Consider the following 22,208-nt stretch of genomic DNA (forward strand, 5'->3'; position numbering starts at 1 on the left):
TTTAGCCCGTCTAGATTCAGAGGTAACACAACTGCTCATTCCCCTTGCCATTAAAGCTAAATCTCTCTGACATGTGCCTGGCTGGCACTCCCTTCAGGACCTCAGCAACAACCTGGCACACTTAGGGACTTTAACAAATGTGCTTCACCAAAATGCAGAAGTGGTAAGTAGGCTTATATGCTGTCTCACTGGATTTTGTTTATCCTGTCAAAGTAGGAAAATCACAGGTGTTACTTTTAACGTCAATTACAATGTCCCAGTAGGTCTTATACGCCCAGGTAGTGTGACGGTGAGCCAGCATGCCCATTACCAAGACCTCCTACTGTGACATTTCACATTGACTTCAGTCAATAACATAAAATGTATTTCAATTGTATGGCAAAGAGGCGCAAGAGAGTCTGGGGGCTTCGTGTCAATCTGTTTATAATTTTTTGGGGAATATATATTTTTTAAGTAAACCTATATAAATTGTCAACAACACAAAATCATTTTACTGTCAGTGGTTGGTGTTGTGTCCAGGTTTGACATGGTGAGTCAACAACAAGCAGCAAGAACCTGCTCGACTTTCGGTCTATTTATCTTCCCGTGGACGTCCTTTGCTTGAAGCCATTCTAATGAACACATCGTCACTACGGAAAGTTTACTGCATTCAATGTAATTTCCAAATTCTCTGAAAGACTTTATATTATATACTTTATTGCTCGTAAAACATGATTTAACTTTGTACACAGACAGAAAACCACAGTGACGACAAGACCATTGACTGTAAATAAAGACATGAATGAATAGGTGCACATAAAGAAACAATAGATTAAGCCGTGGCAGGCTCATTGTGTGAATGAAACATGGACAAGTCCACAGTTTATCAAAGCAACTGAACAATGACAAACCACAGAAAATGTTTATCAGAATCTTAAAATGTTCAAGAGCTTATGAGAATACACTTTCTGATATTGTTGTTTAAAAAAATAACATGCTCGATATATACTCATTAAAATATATGTTTTGCTATTAGTCTCTATGTTACATTACTACTATAAATAATTACCTTACAGACATGTCTTATCTTTTTCTTTTTACAAAAGAGTGAAGAGTTTGGATACATTTTAATGTTACAGGTAATGTTTAAAAAGTGTCTTACTATTTACATCTGTGTAGAATAATACATTCCAATACTGAATATCATCGGCAAAACATTAACATATTTATTTGTTGCCTGTTTTTTCCACTTTAGAAATGGAAAATGATCTATACAATCAGTATCATCACCTTCAATTGTCAAAGTATTTGCCCCTGAAAGTCTAATACATAAAGGAAAACATGCAGTACAGTGAAAGAGAGAACACTGAATGGAAATTCCACATCAACAACAAAGGACCAACTGTTAAAAGAGAGTGCTTGTCAACACAACAATGGATTCTGAAACCAAGTAAAGAAGTACAACAAGGCCCAAATACTGAAACATTCGAGGTCAATCTCTGTTTAAAATTAAAAAAATTATAGTATTGGGAGCTTTATTGATAAATTGAAGATAAATCACACGCATAATAATAAACAATCATCAAAGCTGAAAACAAGTGGCTCAGATTTCCAGCAGTATGAAGGCATAATTTAGCTAGAAAATATCTGATTGGTGTTTGGCTATAAATTAATCAAATATCAAACACTTAAATACTTTTACCCAGGCTGGATATTAACCTCATAAATAGTGTTTTATAAACCTTTGCAGTTCATTAGACAACCACATTATATCCCAAAGAACTGACTAATACATTTTGTGCAAGAAACAGCAATATTGTGTTTGTTATCTTTAGTATTGTGACAGGCCAGATTGATTTGGTTTCACAGCACTCTCTTTTGACAGTATGTCCAGTTTACATGGCAGGCCAGTACATAAAACATCTCCTTGACTAATTTCAAGGAATAACAAGAGGATGAGACACAAAGAAGGTTTCAGACAAGAAACAGATGTGTTAGTTTTATTAAAATACATAGAAAAGTACTTTGTGTGTTTATTATATATTTGCTAGAGTGCACAATGTATAACAGCACAAAGAAAGCAAATGAGTTTATACTTTATCTGAAAACCTGAATTAAAAACAAAGGATCTTTCGAAACTGGTAAACTGTAGCTTTGAGGTGATCGATTATGTAAAACTGGTAATGTGGACTCAAGTGAGGTTTTCAGCAGCAGTGTGAATAAAAAACACTTAATAAAACATTAAAAGATACATTTCAACTTCAGAGCTAATTTCAGAGGTTGTGCACAATTCTAGTGGTAAGTCTACACACTTACAAGTGGATGGCTATAATTAAAACTGTATTTTAAGAAAAGTAAGTTGCAAGTGAAACATGGATCAGTGATGGCGTATAATACACCGTGCATTATTTAGTACAGTGTGGGTATCTCTTCTTTACAGTTGAGTGAGGTAACAATACTCATTACTGTATAGTGGATAAAACTGACTTGGGTCTCTGCTACATTGTCTGCCCAGAGCGGGTGTGTTTCATACCTGCACTGTTATGGTGCAGAAGGGGCCTCTGACAGTCAATATAGTTAACAATTTCATAGTCGTCGTCTTTCAGCGGTTTTCATTTTCCAACACTGTCACTTAAATTTTGACTTGTGTATCACTGCGCCAGACATAGTCACCATAGCCAACAAAGATCTCCATTTTGCATTACAACAGTTAATATTTTTTAAAAATCAAACACATCACCATCTAGCCAGCCATCGCTTTGACTACGCAATTTACAGAAGTCGCTACTTGACGAGAGCTCTGAAGAATTTTTTCCAGAGGAAACATTTATCGGATGATTTATTATAATCTTTATATTTCTATAACCTCAATACATTTCAAATATATTCTTCACTTTTTTTCATCACAAAACTTTATATTATTTGCTAAGTAGACACAACCCAAATATACATCACATATAAAATACTATACTTCAATGACTTATGTATATTGTGAATGTTGATATAAGGTGATTAGCCCTGTATCACCCAGTCTGTTATAGGATTCTTATTCCATTGTGCATTATTTGGGGTATCTTTATATTTCAAAACAAGATCCACGAGGCTACCTCAGGGCCTGTAAACATGAGATGGAACAGCTGCATTGCAATTTTTACTGAGGATGAGTCATTGCTTGTCTTGTAAAAATTGTAAACAATAAACAAATAATGAATATGGATAGAGTTGCCAACCACATTCTGGACAATTTTGATTTACGACCCCCTGCCAGATGTATTCTTACTGTTCCGGCAGAGTTTTGATGGGTCGAGTAAGTGAGCTCATGTTATTCGTGTTGGAGGAAACTTGAGGGCTCACTGATTTTGTCGGCAAGCTGCTCGAGTGCCCCATTGATTCTTCTGCTGCGCGCAGAAGCAACGTGTAGTTGATAGCTACTTCCTCAACCTTTCTCAACAGCTGCAGCCTTTGGGTTTCTGAACGAACCCCCCTAACCAATTTGATGAAGGTCTGAGTTAGTTCACACAACACTTGAAAGCTGGTTGTGACAACAGCAAGCATACGTGTTGGGCTTTTTTCAACACTTGCCACTCGTCGACAAGATGCTCTGAATTCTTTGAATCGCACCGCCAGCTCCTGTTTGTACTCTGAAATCTGTGAGGGCTGAAGTCGAGCCTCGCCCTCAGTTTGGGGGCTGTTGGCACACTGACGCAGAATAGCGAGTAACTCATTAGCATCCAACTGGGCATTTAGGAAACCATCAGGCAAGCTGAAACTGTTTCCCTGTAAAGCCTGTACCCGTGCAAGGCTCCCCTCCATTGTATCACAGGCTCTCAGGTCAATCTCCTGTGTCTGTGGCTCCTCCTCCTCTTCCTCACGACTGCAATCCTCTGCATCAAGAACATGGAGCATTTTGCTGACTACAGGAAAGGTATGCGAGTCCAACTCTATGCCTGGAAGGACCTGAAGAGGTATGGAGTATGAGAGCTCATCCTTTTCACTGCTTTCATCTGCGACCTCACACTTCCTGTAGCAGAAACAGAATGAGCAGCATTTATCCTTGTCATCACTGTCTTCACTCGGCAGGGTCAGCGGCACCTCGCTAGTCCCTTTACTTTCACGCAATAGCTCTTCTCCCTGAATGAAAAATACACCCTTTTTACCCTTCCCCTCTACTTGGAAAGACTGACTGTGGACCGGCTCTACTGGGGTGGGGAGCCTCAGCCCTGTGGCCCTCACTCTCTCCATCTCTTTCTCTAGACTCTTGGCTTTGGGTTTCACCTCAGCATACACAGCCGTGCTAGTGCTGTTATCCAGCTCTCCAATGCTGTATCGCCTCTGGAGCGTCTTGTATTGTGGTGCTCCCATGCAATCGGTTGGAGAAGTACAGATGGGCAAGCAGGAACCCTGCTCTCCCCTAGGCTCTCTTGACTCCAGACTGGTAGAGCGTATTCGTGTGGTCTTAATCTCCAAAGTCTGAGGTCTTCTTGAAGCACCTTGGATATGAGGTGCTTTGGAGACGGTTGGAGGGGTTTTAGAGATAGGTCTCTCTCTACCTCTGTGTTGTGTCTCTGTTGTGGATCCAACTGGTGTGTCAGGTAGTCGCATGCCCCTACACATTCTCTTACAGTCACAGCTTCGTCGCTGCTCCCTGGATATACCTGGAGCCTTTATTACAGGGCTGGTGCGGAGTTGGCAGGCACAGGGTGTGCCCGAGGGCACAGGTGAGGATCCCTGTGGCAAAAATTCTCCTTGGGATGACTTGGGTTTCAGCAGTTCCTCTAAGAACTCTAATTCATACTGCCGGACTTTCTGCAACTGAGCCCTTCGCTCATCTGTTTCTCTTCGCATTCGTGCTGGGAAGGTAGCTGAAAGAAGGTTTCTAAAGCTCAAGAAAGGAGCGCTGCGCGGGGACTTCCCCTTCCTACTACATTGCTTCTTTGAGTCTCTGACAGGGAGAGTGGAGACTTTATCTACAGAGGGGCTAGGTGTTGTCAGATCATCTAAAATAGGTAACGATTTTATGGGACATTTTTGTGACTCAGGGTGGGATTTGCCCGGAGCACTCTCAGACTTGTTTTCAGCTGCCTCTCTTCTCTCTGCATTTACAAGCAAATGAGGGGAATGCTTGGTTTGTATTTGAGGGGTGGGTTTTGCCAAGCTAGGATCTGCTCCTACTCTCACTTCATTTTCTTTGCTGTTATCAAGCTGAAGGCCTTTGGCCTGAAGACGCTCATCATCTGTGGGGGAGGAGGACTGGAATACTGCTATCTTCTGAACTTTGGGGTCTTTTAGTCTTAGTTGAGCCCCAGGCTCCTGTTGCACTGAGCACGTGCAGAAAAGTTCATCAACTGGCAACAGTTCTGTAGAGCTTGAAGGCTTCATGGTCTCACTAGAGGCAGTCTTGGCATCTTGGCACATATTAGTGGGAGAAATCTTGGCAGAGGCAATTCTTTCCACAGGTAGGAGGATATGTAAGGCTTTGTTGCTAGGGTTTGTTATAAGAGGTGTGGTTGTCTTCCCCATTTTACCATCTGAATGATTTTGGCTCAAGGTCTCCCCAGAAGAATTTAATAGCTTCTGCTCTTTACTGACTTGAGCTGTCAAAGAAGCACCAGCCACTTTAAGTTCATCAGTTGACTTAGAAGGGCGATCAGGGCTGTTTGCTTTGGTGGACTCAAGGTTTTCTTCCGTCTCTTCTTTCTGTTCCGTCTGAGTCTCTTGATTGCCCCCCTGCTCTGTTACAACTCTGACTCCTGCAGAGTCTGGACTGGGACTGACTTTAAAGGGAACCGTCTTGCTTAGAATTACTTGCTTGGGTGGACATCCAACACGAATCTGACCCACAGAGAAGGCCCCAGTCCCTATGGTCTTTGCAGTGCAGCCAGGGATTGCCAGAGGAAAGTCACGGCGACAGAGTATATGTTCTTTGTTGATGTGATGAGCCAGCAGGTAACCCTTGTTCTGGTTCTGCTTCATAGCTGACACCACCTCCGAAACATCAGTTAATTCAGAAGAGTTGGTCTCATGGCCTGAGTCCAATGATGACTCAGGTGTAATGGCAGCTAAGACAATCAGCCCTGAGGATGAAGACAAACGGCACACTGTTAGGAAAATCAAAACATAAAAAATATTAATAACACAGAAATATTGAAAGTTTATATTTGTATTTACTCTAGTCCATAAGTTATTAAACCATTTTCAGTTGATTGGATTCATGTGCATTATAAGACAGCAAAAATATATTTAGGAAATGTTTTAATTTGTTCCCAAAATCAGTGTTTTGTGGTCAGATATTCAACCTCCTTCCAGGAAGATCTATACACCAGTGGGCTTGCCTCACCCAACTTGAAAGAACATCTGCTTTTCCATGCAGATACATATGTGTGCTGGATAAATATTCCAGGACTAGAACATTTTATTACTCATGATATTGACTGGCAATTTTTTATTTATAAAAAGGTTTATTTTGATATTGGGGCCTTGTTTTAAAAAAAGTTTTTGAGACACATGACATTATGTATGACTTCAATATAATTCTAGTTTGGGCTATTGGTCGCTCTGTTCAGCGACCTTCAGTTGTCTTGAACCTTCTACCTTAATTTATGTTATTTTTTCCCAGGTACATGCATTGCTACCAGACAATTAAAAGATTACAGGATGGTCTTGCCATTTCACAAGATGATAAAAAGACAGTGTACTACAAATGTACTGCACTACAAATGTACTGTGTAAAAGTGAAACATTGGAACACTATTGGAACAGAACTACTGTTAATACTGTGTGTGAGATGTGAGCTGTGGCATGACTGAGGCTTTTGACCTGCAGTCTGTGTTGGCTGTTGAGGGTGATGGGGGTAGTCCTCAGAGGCTGCCAAAGCCTCTAGTGCCTGTAAGGTAGACACCAAGGCATCGTCAAGCTCCTGGGCATGATCTCGGACTGTTCTTGTGGCCACATTATCAATTAGTGTTACAAGCACATCTTCCTTGGCTTGGGCCAGCTTCCCAGAGGCGACCCCAGGGCTGGCACTGGTTTGAGCCTTCCTGCCTCTCTTTGGGTCATCCTCATCTGAACTGTTGTCCCTGAAGCCAGGTGGTGGGGCAGCAATAGCAGGTGGTGGTGGTTGCAATTTCTCTCCACCAGCATTTGCCTCTTCCTCCTCTTCAATTCCTGGGGGCTGAAGGGCCATGAGGTCAACAGCGCCTCCAGCTCGGGAGGCACAAGCACTTGAGCAGTGTTTCCCCGAGCTCCCACTACTGTTCATTGCTGTTGACAGACCCTCTGCCTTATGTCTGGTTTTGCAGGAGTCACAAAAGTATCGTGAAGTTTTCTGGGATTGACGCATTGTTTGGGCTCGAATTCTGAATCCTGCATTCTCCACTGCTGGGCTCTCTAAAACATCAGCTATTTCCTCTGTACTCTGCTGGGTTGCGTCTGATTTAGTGTGGGGCCGCCAAGGGGGCTCATGGGAAATAAAGTTTTCATTGATGTCGAGTTCAGCTTCAGCGTGTGTTTGGAGCTCTTGAAATTGCTGTTGTTCTCGAAGGTGGACATGACACAAGCCCAGGTGCTGGGGCTCGGCCGGAACTAGGGCCCTTGAAGACCCTGACTCCCTGTGTGAGCTTTCCCTCTCGTCCCCTCGGCGCCCTCCACTTGGCAAGCTGGTTGCCCCAGAACGTGGGTGAGCATGGTGGGAGCTTCTGTAATCTGAGGATAGAATTGTCAGAGCAGTGGAAAGTTTGAGGTGGTAAAAACTAAGGGGATAGAGAAGATCCAGATGGGAAAGCAGAGGTGACAGCTGGTGGTCACATGGGGATTATTTGTTATTTCAGAGATGGATGTTGATAGTTGAAGTTTGTTTAAGGTTGGAGAGTTTGATTCTGGTGGAATGTGATGGTATGATGATCCTCTTTATATGTGGACTACAGGTTGTGACAGCAGATGGCAGAAGATTTTTTCATGTCTGATCAGGGTATACAGGACTGTCTCAGAAAATTAGAATATTGTGATGAAGTTCTTTATTTTCTGTAATGCAATAAAAAAAAAAGTCATGCATTCTGGATTCATTACAAATCAACTGAAATATTGCAAGCCTTTTATTCTTTTAATATTGCTGATTATGGCTTACAGCTTAAGAAAACTCTAAAATCCTATCTCATAAAATTTTAATATTTCCTCAGACCAAGTAAAAAAAAGATTTATAACAGCTGAGTGTTTGTCAAGGCTCAGGAAACCCTTGCAGGTGTTTCGAGTTAATTAGACAATTCAAGTGATTTGTTTAATACCCTACTAGTATACTTTTTCATGATATTCTAATATTTAGAGATAGGATATTTGAGTTTTCTTAAGCTGTAAGACATAATCAGCAATATTAAAAGAATAAAAGGCTTGCAATATTTCAGTTGATTTGTAATGAATCCAGAATGCATGACATTTTTGTTTATTTAATTGCATTACAGAAAATAAAGAACTTCATCACAATATTCTAATTTTCTGAGACAGTCCTGTATATGTGTGTGTGTGTGTATGCGTGTATATAATATAAATAAATAAATATATATATATATATATATTATATTGCTGTATATCAAACTAATAACCTGTATAAATCCATAATATTAATCTGTCTTGGGAAAAGAAATATGGAGTATCACATTCCAATGAGACAAGATTGAGGTGAGAGAAGAGACAGCAGAGGGCGCCGAGGGATTGTAGTTCCAGGATAACCTGGTTACTACAGGTAATGATTTCAGCCAATGAAGAAGCAGATCAATGTCCATGTAGACTGAACATAAATGAAAACCAATTATTGCCAGACATGCAGTGTCTAATATGATGCCGAAAGAAAGACACTTATTCAACTCTAAATGGGTGACATGAACATTTCATCGTAGGCTTTTACATAAACAATGTTTTCTGTAATTTCTGTATATTCCTTATTTAGAAAATGTGTTTAAAATGAACCCCTACAAGTCAAACAGCTTTCTAACATACCTGCTTTGGTCAGCTGAGACTGACCAGGGGTCCGGAAGTAGATGGTCCGTTTGGGGTCTACAAACAGTTTGTAGTAGCCAGAGATGAGGCATGCAAAGTTACTGGCATCAGGCCATTCCATGAGTAGGACCAGGGGCTGCAACGGGTGGGAGGGAGGGTAATTAGGAGACTGTTTAGGGGACAGGCAATGAGCATTGCCTGCACATTTTGTAATGACCTGATGAAATGATAAAATGTATAAAACTGTTTAATTTCAAAGAGAAGGCATACCAAATACATACTTGCCCTGCTGCAAAATGGTGTCTTGTGATTATCAGATATACTTATAGTGTACATCTTTAGTGCTGTAGTACCTTGGCCTCATGGATTGTCACCTCGACACGAGCCACTCCCTGGCTTTCTCGGTAGAGCTGGATCTTGACAACCCTACTGAACTCAGCCAGAACTGTTGTGAGGTTGTTTTTCAGGTCAATAACGTGACTTATACCATGTCGAGGACCCACAAGTAGTGTTGTAGCTGATTGTTTTTCATCCTGTTGAACACAAGAGGTTTACAATAAATTGTTTATATTTATTTGTATATCGGAACATTGCATAATACCTTTAAAAATCAGCTGTTTATATAATTCTTGCAAATGTTGAACAGGTGCATTAAAGAAGCATGCTCCTTGTGTGAAAACATGCACACCTTCAAAGACATTCTAGGAAAAGAGATACATTTGCATTTTAGTGCACAAAGATTCAAACATGTATTACCAGTCCAACAGTGTGAAACAGTATGCCACCAAAAGGTGGGAGGTCGTTGAGTACACGCATATACTGCAGCTTTCCTTGGAGAGGAGGGACCTGTTAACAGAATAATAAACAAGAAAAGCTAATCTTTGAGAGGACTTTCCACATCCTCCTGGGGGCAATGTTGAGCCACAGATTTGGCTCATAAATTGTTATACAACAGCTACATCTAGGACTTCCTAAAAGAAAAGACTAATTATCAAGTAAACATTACCATAGAAAGCAATTAATACAATTTTTCCCGAAAGAAGCAAAGAAAAATATTGAAATTTAAATGTCAATAGTAATCAGAGTATGCCAATATGGTGAGAGGTCTGTATTGCCTAGATGTGTTTTAGAGGGATGAACCTTGTTTCCCGACGGTGGTGGATGCTGGTAGGTCTTCAGCAACTGAGACAGGCTTTTGCACACATTCTTCTCCTTGACTGTTGGAAGCAAAGTGAGGGGAAGAAAAGGCTCTAGTCCCCACTCTTTCCTAGGATCAAGAGCAAAGAGAAAGATGGAAGAGGATACACACAAGAGAAAAACAACAGCGAAGTGGTTAATCAGAGTCCTGGAAGATGTCCACACTGAGAACACAAAGGTTTCTTTTTCGTCCCACAGGAAGACACAGTGAACCAAGCAGACACCGTTTTTAACTACTGGCTCGACATGGCCAACCTAAGTCTATTACAGTGGATCTGTTCTGCTTCTGTGGTTGTGATGACAAAAGCTAATTTCTTGCTAGGTTGAGGTTTTATAGTATAAATGAGCATATTGAGGGAGAGATGGAATTTCACAAAGCAACAGATTTCTTTGTCTCATAATGACCTAGAGAAAATGACCCTTGAGTAATTTGAGTTTTTAATACTATCGGGATTAATTATTAATCATTTAGACATTATTGAATGAACAAACTTCATTGTGGGACTCTGACATGGTACACAGGATTAATAATGAGGTAAAATGCAATACATTACTGTTAGTCTGTAATTTTTCATGAATTCATTTGAAGGCTAATCTAGTTTGTGGACTTACTCAACATGCTTGAGAGAGATCTTCTGATTAGGCCGCGCGGAGGACACAGTGATGTAGATATGAAGCGCAGCCAATCGTAGCGTGATGTCAGATTTCCAGTCCATGCCAAAGCGTTCCTTGATGACGTCATTGCGACTCTGTTAGGGCATGTTGTATTGTTGTTTTGTACAAAGATGACAGTAAACAAGACTGGAATAATTATGTTAGGCTGAGCACTCGTTTATTTGCCAGGGACTGCTTCCAACTTCATAAGGCTGCTTGGATATCTGAAGTTAACCTGAAAGCGTTTTTCAAGAGCCTTCAACAGGCCCATTCTGCATCGCCTAACTCTGGAATATGCAACCTTTCTAACGATAAAATGAGTAAAATAAGGCCAAGCCCTTGCTTTTCAAGGAGACGGCTGTCCAACAGTGTCATATTTAAATGACATCCTTGAAAATCCTCCTTTTAATCCAGGGCTTTACCTGTATATAGAGGTACTCAAAAGCAGCAGGGTCTCTTCTCAGCAGGTCTGCAGGGTCCTTCGGGAAGAAGCAGATGCGGAACAGACACTTCATCCCTTGGAAATAGGTTCTATGCACCACCTGAGGGAATACAACAATATCAGATAGATAATAATAATAATAATAATAATAATAATAATAATAATAACCTTCAATCTTATATAGTGCTTCTCTAAGTACCCAAAGTCGCTTGACAGAGTCCAGAGTCCAGTAGTCATACACACACACACAGTGATACCGGTGGTGGTAAGCTCCATCAGTAGCCACAGCTGCCCTGGGCAACCAAGTCCTTCTTTGGCATTAGTCGTACATAACAAAGTAGAATTTCTGTGAGGTGAACAAGGCACATCGTTGGTCTGCTTATGCAGTCATTAATTTCTGCGACCGTCAGAAACTGCACATAGTGCCAGGCATTGGGGGAAATGTATTAAGAGTTTTGCATTAGTTCCTATGTCCACTTTGCAGAGTGTGTGTGCTATACATGCATAATGTTGCTTAAAATTAAATGTAGAACACACAGTGTAAAATTCATGTACATTAGATTGTCACATGAGGCTGACTTCCTTTTATATATATATGTATATATATATATACATACTTTATTTATCCCTAGGGGGAGATGTGTTTGAAGCAGCAGCAAACAAGACATACACATTTTCCAGTAGGTTGCGGTTTGACTGAGTGAATATTGGCATGCAAACAATTGCAATCGGCAAAATATTTATAAAAGACTTGCACATGACTTTTGTGGAGTCTAGCGTCCCTCACCGAACACAAGGACACATTAATCCCCCAACCAGGCTGGCCTTAGCTGCTCTCAGGAAAAAGCCCAGGTGAGCTTCCCACCCCTTTTTAAGCTCTGCCCCTTTTTCCTGGGTCCTTAATTGAAAGCCGTCTTTGGCCTGCCTTACCACCATGCATAGTAGCTGTATACGTTATAGCCACATGTCCCATCCACACAACAAACAACACATCTCTCGGTATATCAAGGCTCCACCGTCACAGAGACATTCAGGAGCGGGTCAACAAGCCTACTCCCTCGAAGTTATCAACATGTCAGATAACATTTAGTTGTGGCAATATCTCACCATATTAGGTAATTTTAGTTGAGCCAAAAGGCGCATGCATACACAGACATGTAATTACACACATTCCCAAATAAAGCAATATGAACATTGATGGGCACCATGGCAGCAGTCTTATGCATATAAACACTCCTTAACCCTTGTGTTGCCTTAGGGTCATTTTGACCCGAATCAATATTACACCCTCCCCCCGCCTTAGGATTAATTTGACCCCATTCAATGTTTAATGTCGGTGTTCTTTCGGTAGTCAACAAACAAACATAAAGTGCCTCACACTTAAACTTGGAAAACAATATTAATTCTAATAATTTTCTGGAGGTTTTAATCGCTGGCGTCAAATTGAACCCAAAGGGTAAAATATGTTAGTAAATATAAAGGTAACAGGAGGGTTAAACATTGAATCGGGTCAAAATGACCCAAAGGCGGGGGGAGGGTGTAATATTGAGTCGGGTCAAAATGACCCTAAGGCAACACAAGGGTTAAGTGCACACGCCTTGTCTCGATTTAATTTCTATGGCTTTTCTCACCAATTTTGAGATGTATCTGAATAACCTTCAAGGAGGTTTTAAAAGTACACAGCCTGTTACCAGTAGGTGACAATATGACCATCAGTCAATATTGGCTCCGAGATGTGTTTCAACATAGACTCTTCTCCAGCAATTTGGAGCAGATTGGACAACTTCCTGTTTCATGGCGCAAATTTCTTTTTGCTGCCACACCATTGCTATAGTTCCATGAAAAGTAATATTGTTCTGGCAACATTTTAAGTCGATCTGCTGAAATCTTTTTGATAGAAAAAATGCCTTGAATAAATATTTATCTTAAAATGGCTCGCTTCTTGTATGTCCCAACATATGAAATATATTTTGTACATGTAGGTGAAATATACTTCTGGCGCTGCTTTGTAAAAATACTGCAGTGGGCGTTATCAACCATTTATCTACACCTATGAAAGACAATAGTGCCACAGCATCCAAAATCCCTGCCTCAGGAATATTTTATGATTCAATTCAGTTTTCAATTCAGTTTATTTGTGTAGCCCAATTTCACAAATTACAATTACAATGATAGCTTGGGGTTACTTGTTAATGCTTTCATACAGTTAATCTTGCAAACACATTAACCAACTAAAACTGTTTTTTACTCACGATCCTCCACACATTTTCCTGTTTTGGGTATCTTACATGTGTCAGAGGCTGGCTCTCCTGTAGCAGATGCAACCTTGGGTTCTGGTCCAAACCACCTGCCTCTAACACCAAGGCAAAGTGCTCAATGTAGCGCAGTGAGAGGCGGTCCTGCAGGGAGGAGATCACATCCTGAAAGAAGATACATGGAAACCGATTAGAGATTGAAATGTTCCCATTAAGAATACATTCGATTGCACTTTAAAAAAGAAAAGAGCCTATTTTTTTACCATGAATTAACAAAGGATAAATGCCTGCTCCTTTGCAGATCAGCATCTATGAATGATGTAGAGCTTTTCAATTAAGTTTTGTATAGCCCAGATTATACATTTGCCTCAGACGGCTTTACAATCTGTACACATACGAACCCTTTAACAGGGAAAAAGGGATGAAAGCTTCAGGAGAGAAACAGGAGGATCCCTCTCCCCGGATGGAAGCAATAGATGTCATGTGTACAGAATGAACAGAGTTACAACACATTCAATGAATAATGAGTCTTTTCTCATCTATCCATTATCAACACCGCTTCATCCTCATTACGGTCGCGGGGCGCTGGAGTCAATCCCAGCTGCGAAGGCAGGGGACACCCTGGACAGGCCGCCAGTCCATCTAGGGCGACATACAACCATTCACACCTATGGGCAATTTAGACATCAATTAACCTGCTGCATGTCTTTGGACTGTGGGAGGAAGCCGGAGAACCCAGAGGGAACCCACGCTGCCACGGGGAGAACATGCAAACTCCACACAGAAGGACCGCCCCGACCGGAATTGAACCCTCGGCCATCTTGCTGTGAGGTGACAGTGCTAGCCACTACACCACCGTGCAGCCCAGCCTTTTCTCATCTCCTTTCAAAATATAGAGACAACTTTCTGGGGGGCTATGCCTAGGTTAAGCCTAGTAAGCTATGACTAGTGTAAGCAATAAGGTTTCATTATTGTTTTGACATTTTAATATATCAGAGGCATGGACATTTAAATGTATCTATTGTAGCAATATGTTGCTGTAGTTTTTAGCTGTGAGTGGAGGCTCATTAAGAGCAATTTAATTTCTCACGTATTGTTGATTTTGGATGTAACCTAAGCAACTGCTGTCTGAAAAATGTGAATACCCAGTTTTAACAGTCTTGCAGTTTGACAAGAGTAGCTTCCTCCATCATCCATTTTAAGTGCTGCAGTGTTTTAACTTTTCTCCCTCAGTTTCCCTGCATGAGCAGAGGAGAGATTTGTGAAGTCTGTTTAATGAGTCTGCTCAGAGATGTCAGATTCATCTTAGAGGCTGACAGAGAGAGATAAATGAACTCTGTCTGATTTAATTCATTTGTTGATTGATGGCTCTAATCACATCACTGAGATTATAAATTCCCAAAACTGCGATGGTAAAGTTTCCCAAAATTAAACTGATTTTTCTTCTTTGTTTTTCAAAACAATTACTTATTAAATATAAACTTGAAAATGAGGACGCTTGACTTCATTTATGGTTAGTATTCAGTTGTTCATCACAAACACGAAATCATATGTGCCTGAGTTGTATTAATAATCAATCCACATGAAGCTCCAACACAATCATAAATATACAGTTTTAAAAATCCATCAAAATTTCCCCTTTTAGAAAGGAAAAGCCATCAACAATGATATGCATACGTTGGGTGCATTTATAATACGGCAAGTCTTAAACCTTTAATATGCTTACAGATTTATCTTAGGGAACTTGGGGCAGCCCATCAAGCTGTAAACATAACCATGACATATTACCGCCTCATTAAGTTGTAATATCTTTTAATGACATAATTCATTTGAAATCACTCTCCGTCTCACTCTTTTTTCGTCTTTACCAGCCCCTGAGAAATGTAGCTAATTAGCTGCTAAATGTTCCACTATGTTTGCTCGCGAGCCGCCATCTTTGTCTGTCTGCCACTTGGTGCAGGGCAGGTAATTTAGTTATCCTTTTTTTGGTGGAAAAATGTAGGTAGAGTGAACAAAAATAGAAAGATTTGTAACTAAAATCCTCCATAGAAATGACAAGAACTGCAGGGTTGTCTGATAACTTACCTGTGGGTGTATCACTATTTAGATCATTTTTAATATGAATATAGATTGTAGAAGCTTTATGTAAACATTTTGAAATTCAGTTGCCTTTCCCATGTGCACAGCTATATTGAATACATACCCTAACAGTGGTACGGTTATCAAATGTAAAGGACTTAATCTGTCCATTCTCCAAGAACACCTTCAACACATTTGGTATGAGTAGCAAGGAGTCGTCCTTGAGCATTGTCTGAAAGAGATTAAGGGAGAATACACCTTTGGGTTAGTACAGAAAACAAAGGAATTATTTGTAAAATATAAATACAATGTGCTGTAATTGTAGTTCCCCACTCCGTCTCATTGTGAACAATGGAGAGATACTAGAAGGTGCACCACTCTGCCTTATGAGGCCCAGATCATGCATTGCATCAGGATCAAAGAAGGGCTTATTAAGTTCCTCCAGTCTACCCATTCAATATGTATGACATGCAAAGCACATTTACTGGTTGGATTGAAAGCATTGACACATTTCACAAGTGGAGGCAAAAGGATTCAAGGTTACTCAAAGCCTTCGTTAGAATAACAGTTATGACATGCAGTTCAGTTCATTATTGCTAGGATGTGATGTGATGGGCAGTCATCTTTTTTTAATCTTGCTTTTTAAGAAAATGACAAACTCAAAGAACCACAGTTGTGACCAGAGGGAAGGGATGTATCTACATGTTATAAGATAGATTTTAGGGTTTTAATGTGACATTAAGAATGCATAGCAAGGGTGCAGCCCAGTTGTAATCTCCCCTAATTGACTCCTAGTTAAGTACTTTCGAAACACAGACTGTCCAATCATAGCATTGCATTGACCAGCTTAGTTTGGGGGGACTATCAGTCTCTGCTCCACAGACTCTCATGCAATTGTCTCAGATTTTCTTTATTGTCAGGCTTGTTTTGTGGATTCCGAGCTAGTAATGGTTAAACGTAATAGTGATACTCATTACACTGAGAGAATGGAACCAGAGGTATGTTTCTAAAACCTTAGGTTTTAGGTTTGTAAAAAAGACCTGCAAAGTTAATATTAGTTCGGATTTCACAGAGCTATTAAAATGTATACTGAATGTATACACATGCTGCCTTTGCTTTTTAACCCTTGTGTTGCCTTAGGGTCATTTTGACCCGAATCAATATTACACCCTCCCCCCGCCTTTGGGTCATTTTGACCCGATTCAATGTTTCACCCTCCTGTTACCTTTATATTTACTAACATATTTTACCCTTTGGGTTCAATTTGACGCCAGCAATTAAAACCTCCAGAAAATTATTAGAATTAATATTGTTTTCCAAGTTTAAGTGTGAGGCACTTTATGTTTGTTTCTTGACTCCCGAAAGAACACCGACATTAAACATTGAATGGGGTCAAATTAATCCTAAGGCGGGGGGAGGGTGTAATATTGATTCGGGTCAATATGACCCTAAGGCAACACAAGGGTTAAGAAAATTAATGAACATTAATCTTACATGGTGCATCATCGTAAATCTGATTAGACAAGCCTATGTTTGTGCAGTGATTTTGTTTTGCTGCATGAGCACTTCTTGGACTTACAGATCATAGTCATGGTAACACAAGGGTTAATGTCAGTGAATAAAGACCTACCTGGCTTTAGTATTGTTCCTTTTATTTATTCTTTCTCAGTCTCAATCTCAAGATGATGTTCTGGTTCACTTTTACACTGATCTGTCTATTTACTCTCTATCTTTATCTATTTAGCCTGTTTTCACTGCTAAATCAGTTTGACATCCTGGATTGATCCATCAGATGCATATTTAAGACTCCCTTTCTCCGTCTTTCTGAAATAGCTCTTTTTGTTTTTCTGAAAACTCAATAATATTCATTCAGAGTGCAGTTGGTGGTGTGGGCTCTAAGGTCTGACAGCTTGACAAAGTAGAAACAGGGGGAGGCTAATTTATGAACCAGTACTAAATCAAACTATCTGGCATGGATGTCAAGTGTGTGGGTGTGTAGGTGTATGTTTGTATTCATGCCAGTTTACTAAAAGGGGGTGTGGCAGTGAGATAACAAAAAGGTGTATAATTCGAAAACTGATTCATGTATCATGACCAAACTCATGAACTGTTTTTGAAGACTCTTGTGTGCGCAATCTATGTTCTCAGTAGAAAATTCATTTTTTCATTTTGACGTGTGGGATTTGTAAGAACAGTAGGCAGACATTACTCATGACACTAAAGGGATTTGGATTTACTGCAACGATGTATCTCAGCATTCAGTTTAAAATGGAGAGCTGTGTCCACAACAGATGCCCGGCAGTCTGTTTTTAGATAACTTAAATACTCAGAAAGCTCAACAAGCTGTTCTTCCGTGCAGACTGGAAGCGACTAAAGCCTGAGTTGAGTGAACAGCTCTTTCCCCATAATGCAGCCTTAAAGCAAGGGTGAACCAGTGAAGGTCTATGTGTTCACATAAAAAGCTATATTGCTTCCCATTACAAGCCACTACCTTTGTTCTTGTTGGTAAGGGGGAGGTTTAGCCATCACATTAAGGGAAAAAGTTAATAGAGGCACAACGCCATAGCCTCGTCTACTTCCCCCTTTCTTTTTCTCAAGAAACACCATGCAGGCTAGGTGGTCAAAACTGATCAGATCTTCAGATGATCAATAGCAGCCTGTGGCTCCTGATTAGAAATGTCTTGCCGCATGCATAGGTGGTGGCTGAAACCTCTGATCATTGCCAGTCATAACAGTTCCCTTCTACTTCAGCATCAACAAGGCCCTGTGTTTTTTTGGAGCTATGATCACTTGGATTTACAATTCTAAGAGAGATCGGGGAGGCTTGAAACGCAGCTCTCGTACAGTATTGCTTTTGCCAGTAATAAAGCCGCTGGCCTTGGCTGATTTGTAGGGAATAACTCTCACTTGCACTGAAGTCTTATTTTTTTATATCAGAAAGGACATCTGTGTTCACATGACTAATGATGCTGCCAGGCTAGTGTGAATGGTGAAATCAGCTGTAATAAAAGACAAGTTAGAGCTGTCAGCCTAACAATTTGCATTGGCTTCACCCAAAACTTATAAAAGACCTGGTGGTCCATGTGATCCTGTCCTCTATCTCCTCCATTTAGTTCAGGTAGATGGAAAATGGACTGACGGAATAGCCTGCCAGCCAACTTCTGATTCTTCATTGATTGTCCATCTTCTTTATTTACAGTACAACCAACTGTATATTACCCCATATGTGTTTGAAACCTTTGAGGTAACTATTTTATCTCTCTATATTATAATTAATACAACAATATTAAACAAAATATCTGGGGAAAGAAAAGACAAAAGCCTACCTTTGGCAAAACACCGAATTACAGTAGCTTCTCCTTCCTCTGACCTCCCTCTCTCCCCAGTACTTGATTTGTGTACATTGTCTTATGTCATACATATGTCACGATGCAGGTCTAAATTGAACAATATGAAATAATGTACGAGATATCAGTTGCTTGTAGATTTGAATTAGTCATGTATGAAATCTAAAACATTATAAGCTCTTTCATATGCAACCAGAACATTTGCGGTCAAACAACCAAACATATTTCAAGGAGACATTATAGCTGTTTTTAAAATGTGTGATTATCTTTTAAAAGAGTTTCAGGATGCACCTGTGATAATTTAAATCAGTCAGGAAAGCAATTTATTCAAGGATGAACTGCTGGACCAAAAGCTCACAAACATTAGAAAAGCTCAGCCTGAAATTAGAGGATGGAGAGAGGACACTTGAGGCCTTTGCGATTTCTAATCAAACAAAAGAAATACACAACCAGGGAAATGGGGACAGATTAACAGGATGTGTTTGCATGAACATGTTCCAGAGAAACACGAAAAGTTTAACCTACTGAGTCTGGGTCGCTGATGGACACGTGCTCTGAAAAGCGCACTTTCGGCGGGTTGGTTCGCAGGCGGGCCTTTTTGGCTGCACTTATGAAGGCAGACTTAGGTGACTGAGGATAAGAAGAGAGAGAGACAGACACACTTAAATCAGCGTGAATGAAGAGACACAAAATAAAAAAAGCCCCTTGTTACTGCCAGTGCTAAAGAGATGTGTGTTGGAGAGCTGCTAATGCTGCTGCAATCTGACACTGCAAACTTATTTCCAACATAAAAATTACTTGCTAAAAGTTTAAATATTTTTTAAAATGTTGTTCTTATTACAATAAAGATGTGAGAGCAGGGATGGATTAACCAACGGGCCTACCGGGCCCAGGCCCAGGGGCCCATGAGCTCAGGGGGCCCCTGGGCCTGAGCCTCCGCGCGTGACGTCGCTGTGATTAACATTGTATTGATATGAATATGATGATATGACACGATGCGCCGTATGCCGGTATATGCTAGGCTTAAGTCATTCATGTCAGTAACAGGGCCCCAATAGTCCTACTGAGGGATGGATTACCGAACGAGCCTACCGGCACCAGGGGCCCATGAGCTCAGGGGGCCCCTAAGCCAGAGCCTCTGCGTGAAGTCGCTGTTATTAACTTTATATTGATATGATGATATGACACGATGCGCCATAGCTGGTATATGCTAGGCTTAAGTCATTCATGTCATGGTCATATAATTCGCGTTATGTTGTCTGCTCAGCTCCGGTATCGTTGTTCCATACGGACTGTTTTGTTAGCGATGTTTAAAAAAAAAAAAATATGTAATTGTTTTTTGACAATTTTTTTTGTGACAATTTTTTTTGTTTTTTTTTTGCGGGTGGGGGGGGGGCCCTTGACACGTCCAGGCCCAGGGGCCCGTGGTTTCTTAATCCGTCCATGTGTGAGAGCCAACACATATGGAAATTCCTCCAGAACTGCTCCTCAAGGTTCCACATAATTCAATTTTAAAAAAAGAATCTACATTTTAACATCAGTATTTCCTCTTCTAAAATGATCCAGTTCAGTTAGTTGTCTATATAAGTGCTATATTTATTCTGTATGGATAGATGAGGGATCCTCCTCTGTTGCTCTTCTGAAGGTTTCTTCCCTTTTTTCCCCCCTGTAGGGTTATTTGGGAGTTTTTCCTGATCCGATGCGAGGTTTTGGGGCAGGGATGTCGATGTGTACAGATTGTAAAGCACTCCGAGACAAATTTGTAATTTGTGAAATTGGGCTATACAAATAAACTGAATTGAATTGAATTGAATGCCCACAAATATTTGATTTATTAAGGTTTTGTGTAAAGACCTGTGTTTTTATAGGTATTACTAGAAAAACAAGTTACTCTAATTGAAGGCATGCCCTTGAAGAGTAATGTATCTGTGCGCTACAATAGTGTGCACTGTTACCTACACAGAATACTGTACAGTGTTTCTTTTTGATTCAGAGAGACGGGACAAGACTGATGAAGAGTAAGATGATTCCTAAGGTATGAGCACATGAAAGAGAGAGTTTCCCATTATACTACCTGATGGGGCTGCAGCACAGTGAGAACTATGGTGTCTTTGCAGCGTCTATGGAAAGACAAAAGAGAGTGGAGTAGGATTAGATAACGCCACAGACAGCATGGTATTTGGAGAGCTTCTCCAGTTTATTCTGTATCTGCCACATCCTTGTTGTCCTTCAGCTGCAAAAGGACTGTCTCGTCCACAGGTTTGTGTTGATGTCAGGCATCACCATCAATAAGAAGCAGTTTGCTACTTTTGATGCACCCTTTTCACCTATGTCCACTTTCCACTTGCCTGTGTTGCTGGTCCCCTGGCCCATACCCTCCTTCTAGCCCTCCCTCCCTCCCTCCTGGGACAGTAAAGGATGTTACCTTACAAGGTCTATGACTCTCTCTCGGGGCGCGTCGCTCACCGTCTCCTCGTTAATGGCCAAGATCTGGTCTCCAGGAAAAAGCTTGCCAAAGGAGGGTCCGTCTGCAGATGAGATTGGACACATAGCCAGTATACACAGTCATAAACATAGAATAAAAAGGAAGGTTTTAATTTGACTCATCATAGGACCTTTTTCTCTGACAAACACGCACACACTAACCAGCAGAGACAGAGCGTACAATGACAGGCCTCTGGCTGCCTGCAATAAAGCCGAAGCCTTGAGTCGGGTGGCGCTGGATGGTGACCTGTCGAGCTGAGACAGGACTTAGGGTACCACTGTCCATACCATCTTGGCTCTCCTCTAACATTGCAGAGCTGCAGAGGACATGCACACATTCATAAATAAGAAGAGACATGAAGATACACATGCCTTTTTTAATATGATACAATATTTACAAGATCAAACATTATATATCCTGTTGGAAATTGCTGTAAATATTGTCTTTATGCAGAGAAAAAGTGTCACGGTCATGTGTAGCCAGTGGCGGGCCGTCCGGGCCTTCTAAGCCTTCTCTGAAGGCCTAAACATAATTACGAAGTTATAGCTATTTTATAATTGTATTTTTTCTTTTCTCAATTTTTCTTTTCTTATTACACTATTGTCTTCCTCTGTTGCTGTGCTTCCATCAGGCAGCGCTGCTTCTAGTCCAATTTATTTTAACGGGAGCTTTTATACATTCAGATTTCACCTCCACAGTCTCTATGCACTCAAAAAAACGATTCAAGTCCTTCTTAGAGGTGACACATTTAAATATTGTTTGATACATTTTAATAAATCAAT

The 22,208-nt window shown here is 40.6% G+C and overlaps 1 protein-coding gene across 1 annotated transcript; it reads right to left on the reverse strand.

Moving 5' to 3' along the window:
* Positions 1 to 676: 676 nt before the first annotated feature.
* On the reverse strand, positions 677 to 19,531 carry frmpd3 (FERM and PDZ domain containing 3). The gene is made up of 11 exons (XM_056439911.1): positions 19,467 to 19,531; positions 15,719 to 15,826; positions 13,549 to 13,680; positions 11,241 to 11,360; positions 10,777 to 10,913; positions 10,108 to 10,234; positions 9,724 to 9,813; positions 9,321 to 9,500; positions 8,968 to 9,103; positions 6,796 to 7,680; positions 677 to 6,053 (listed from the first exon to the last, which is right to left on the reverse strand). Exons 2-11 carry the CDS (start codon positions 15,821 to 15,823, stop codon positions 3,256 to 3,258), a joined length of 4,710 nt encoding a protein of 1,569 aa, XP_056295886.1. The 5' UTR covers positions 15,824 to 15,826; positions 19,467 to 19,531; the 3' UTR covers positions 677 to 3,255.
* Positions 19,532 to 22,208: the final 2,677 nt, after the last annotated feature.

The sequence above is a fragment of the Pseudoliparis swirei genome, chromosome 19, assembly GCF_029220125.1.
Source record: "Pseudoliparis swirei isolate HS2019 ecotype Mariana Trench chromosome 19, NWPU_hadal_v1, whole genome shotgun sequence".
In the NCBI taxonomy this organism is placed as follows: domain Eukaryota; kingdom Metazoa; phylum Chordata; class Actinopteri; order Perciformes; family Liparidae; genus Pseudoliparis; species Pseudoliparis swirei.

Coding starts and splice junctions, on each gene's coding strand:
- frmpd3 (XM_056439911.1), bottom strand. CDS start 15,823: ATGCTCAAGGACGACTCCTTGCTACTCATACCAAATGTGTTGAAGGTG. Junction 13,681..15,718: donor ATAACCGTACCACTGTTAGG/GTATGTATTCAA, acceptor ATCTTCTTTCAG/GATGTGATCTCCTCCCTGCA. Junction 9,104..9,320: donor TGACAATCCATGAGGCCAAG/GTACTACAGCAC, acceptor CACCCGTTGCAG/CCCCTGGTCCTACTCATGGA.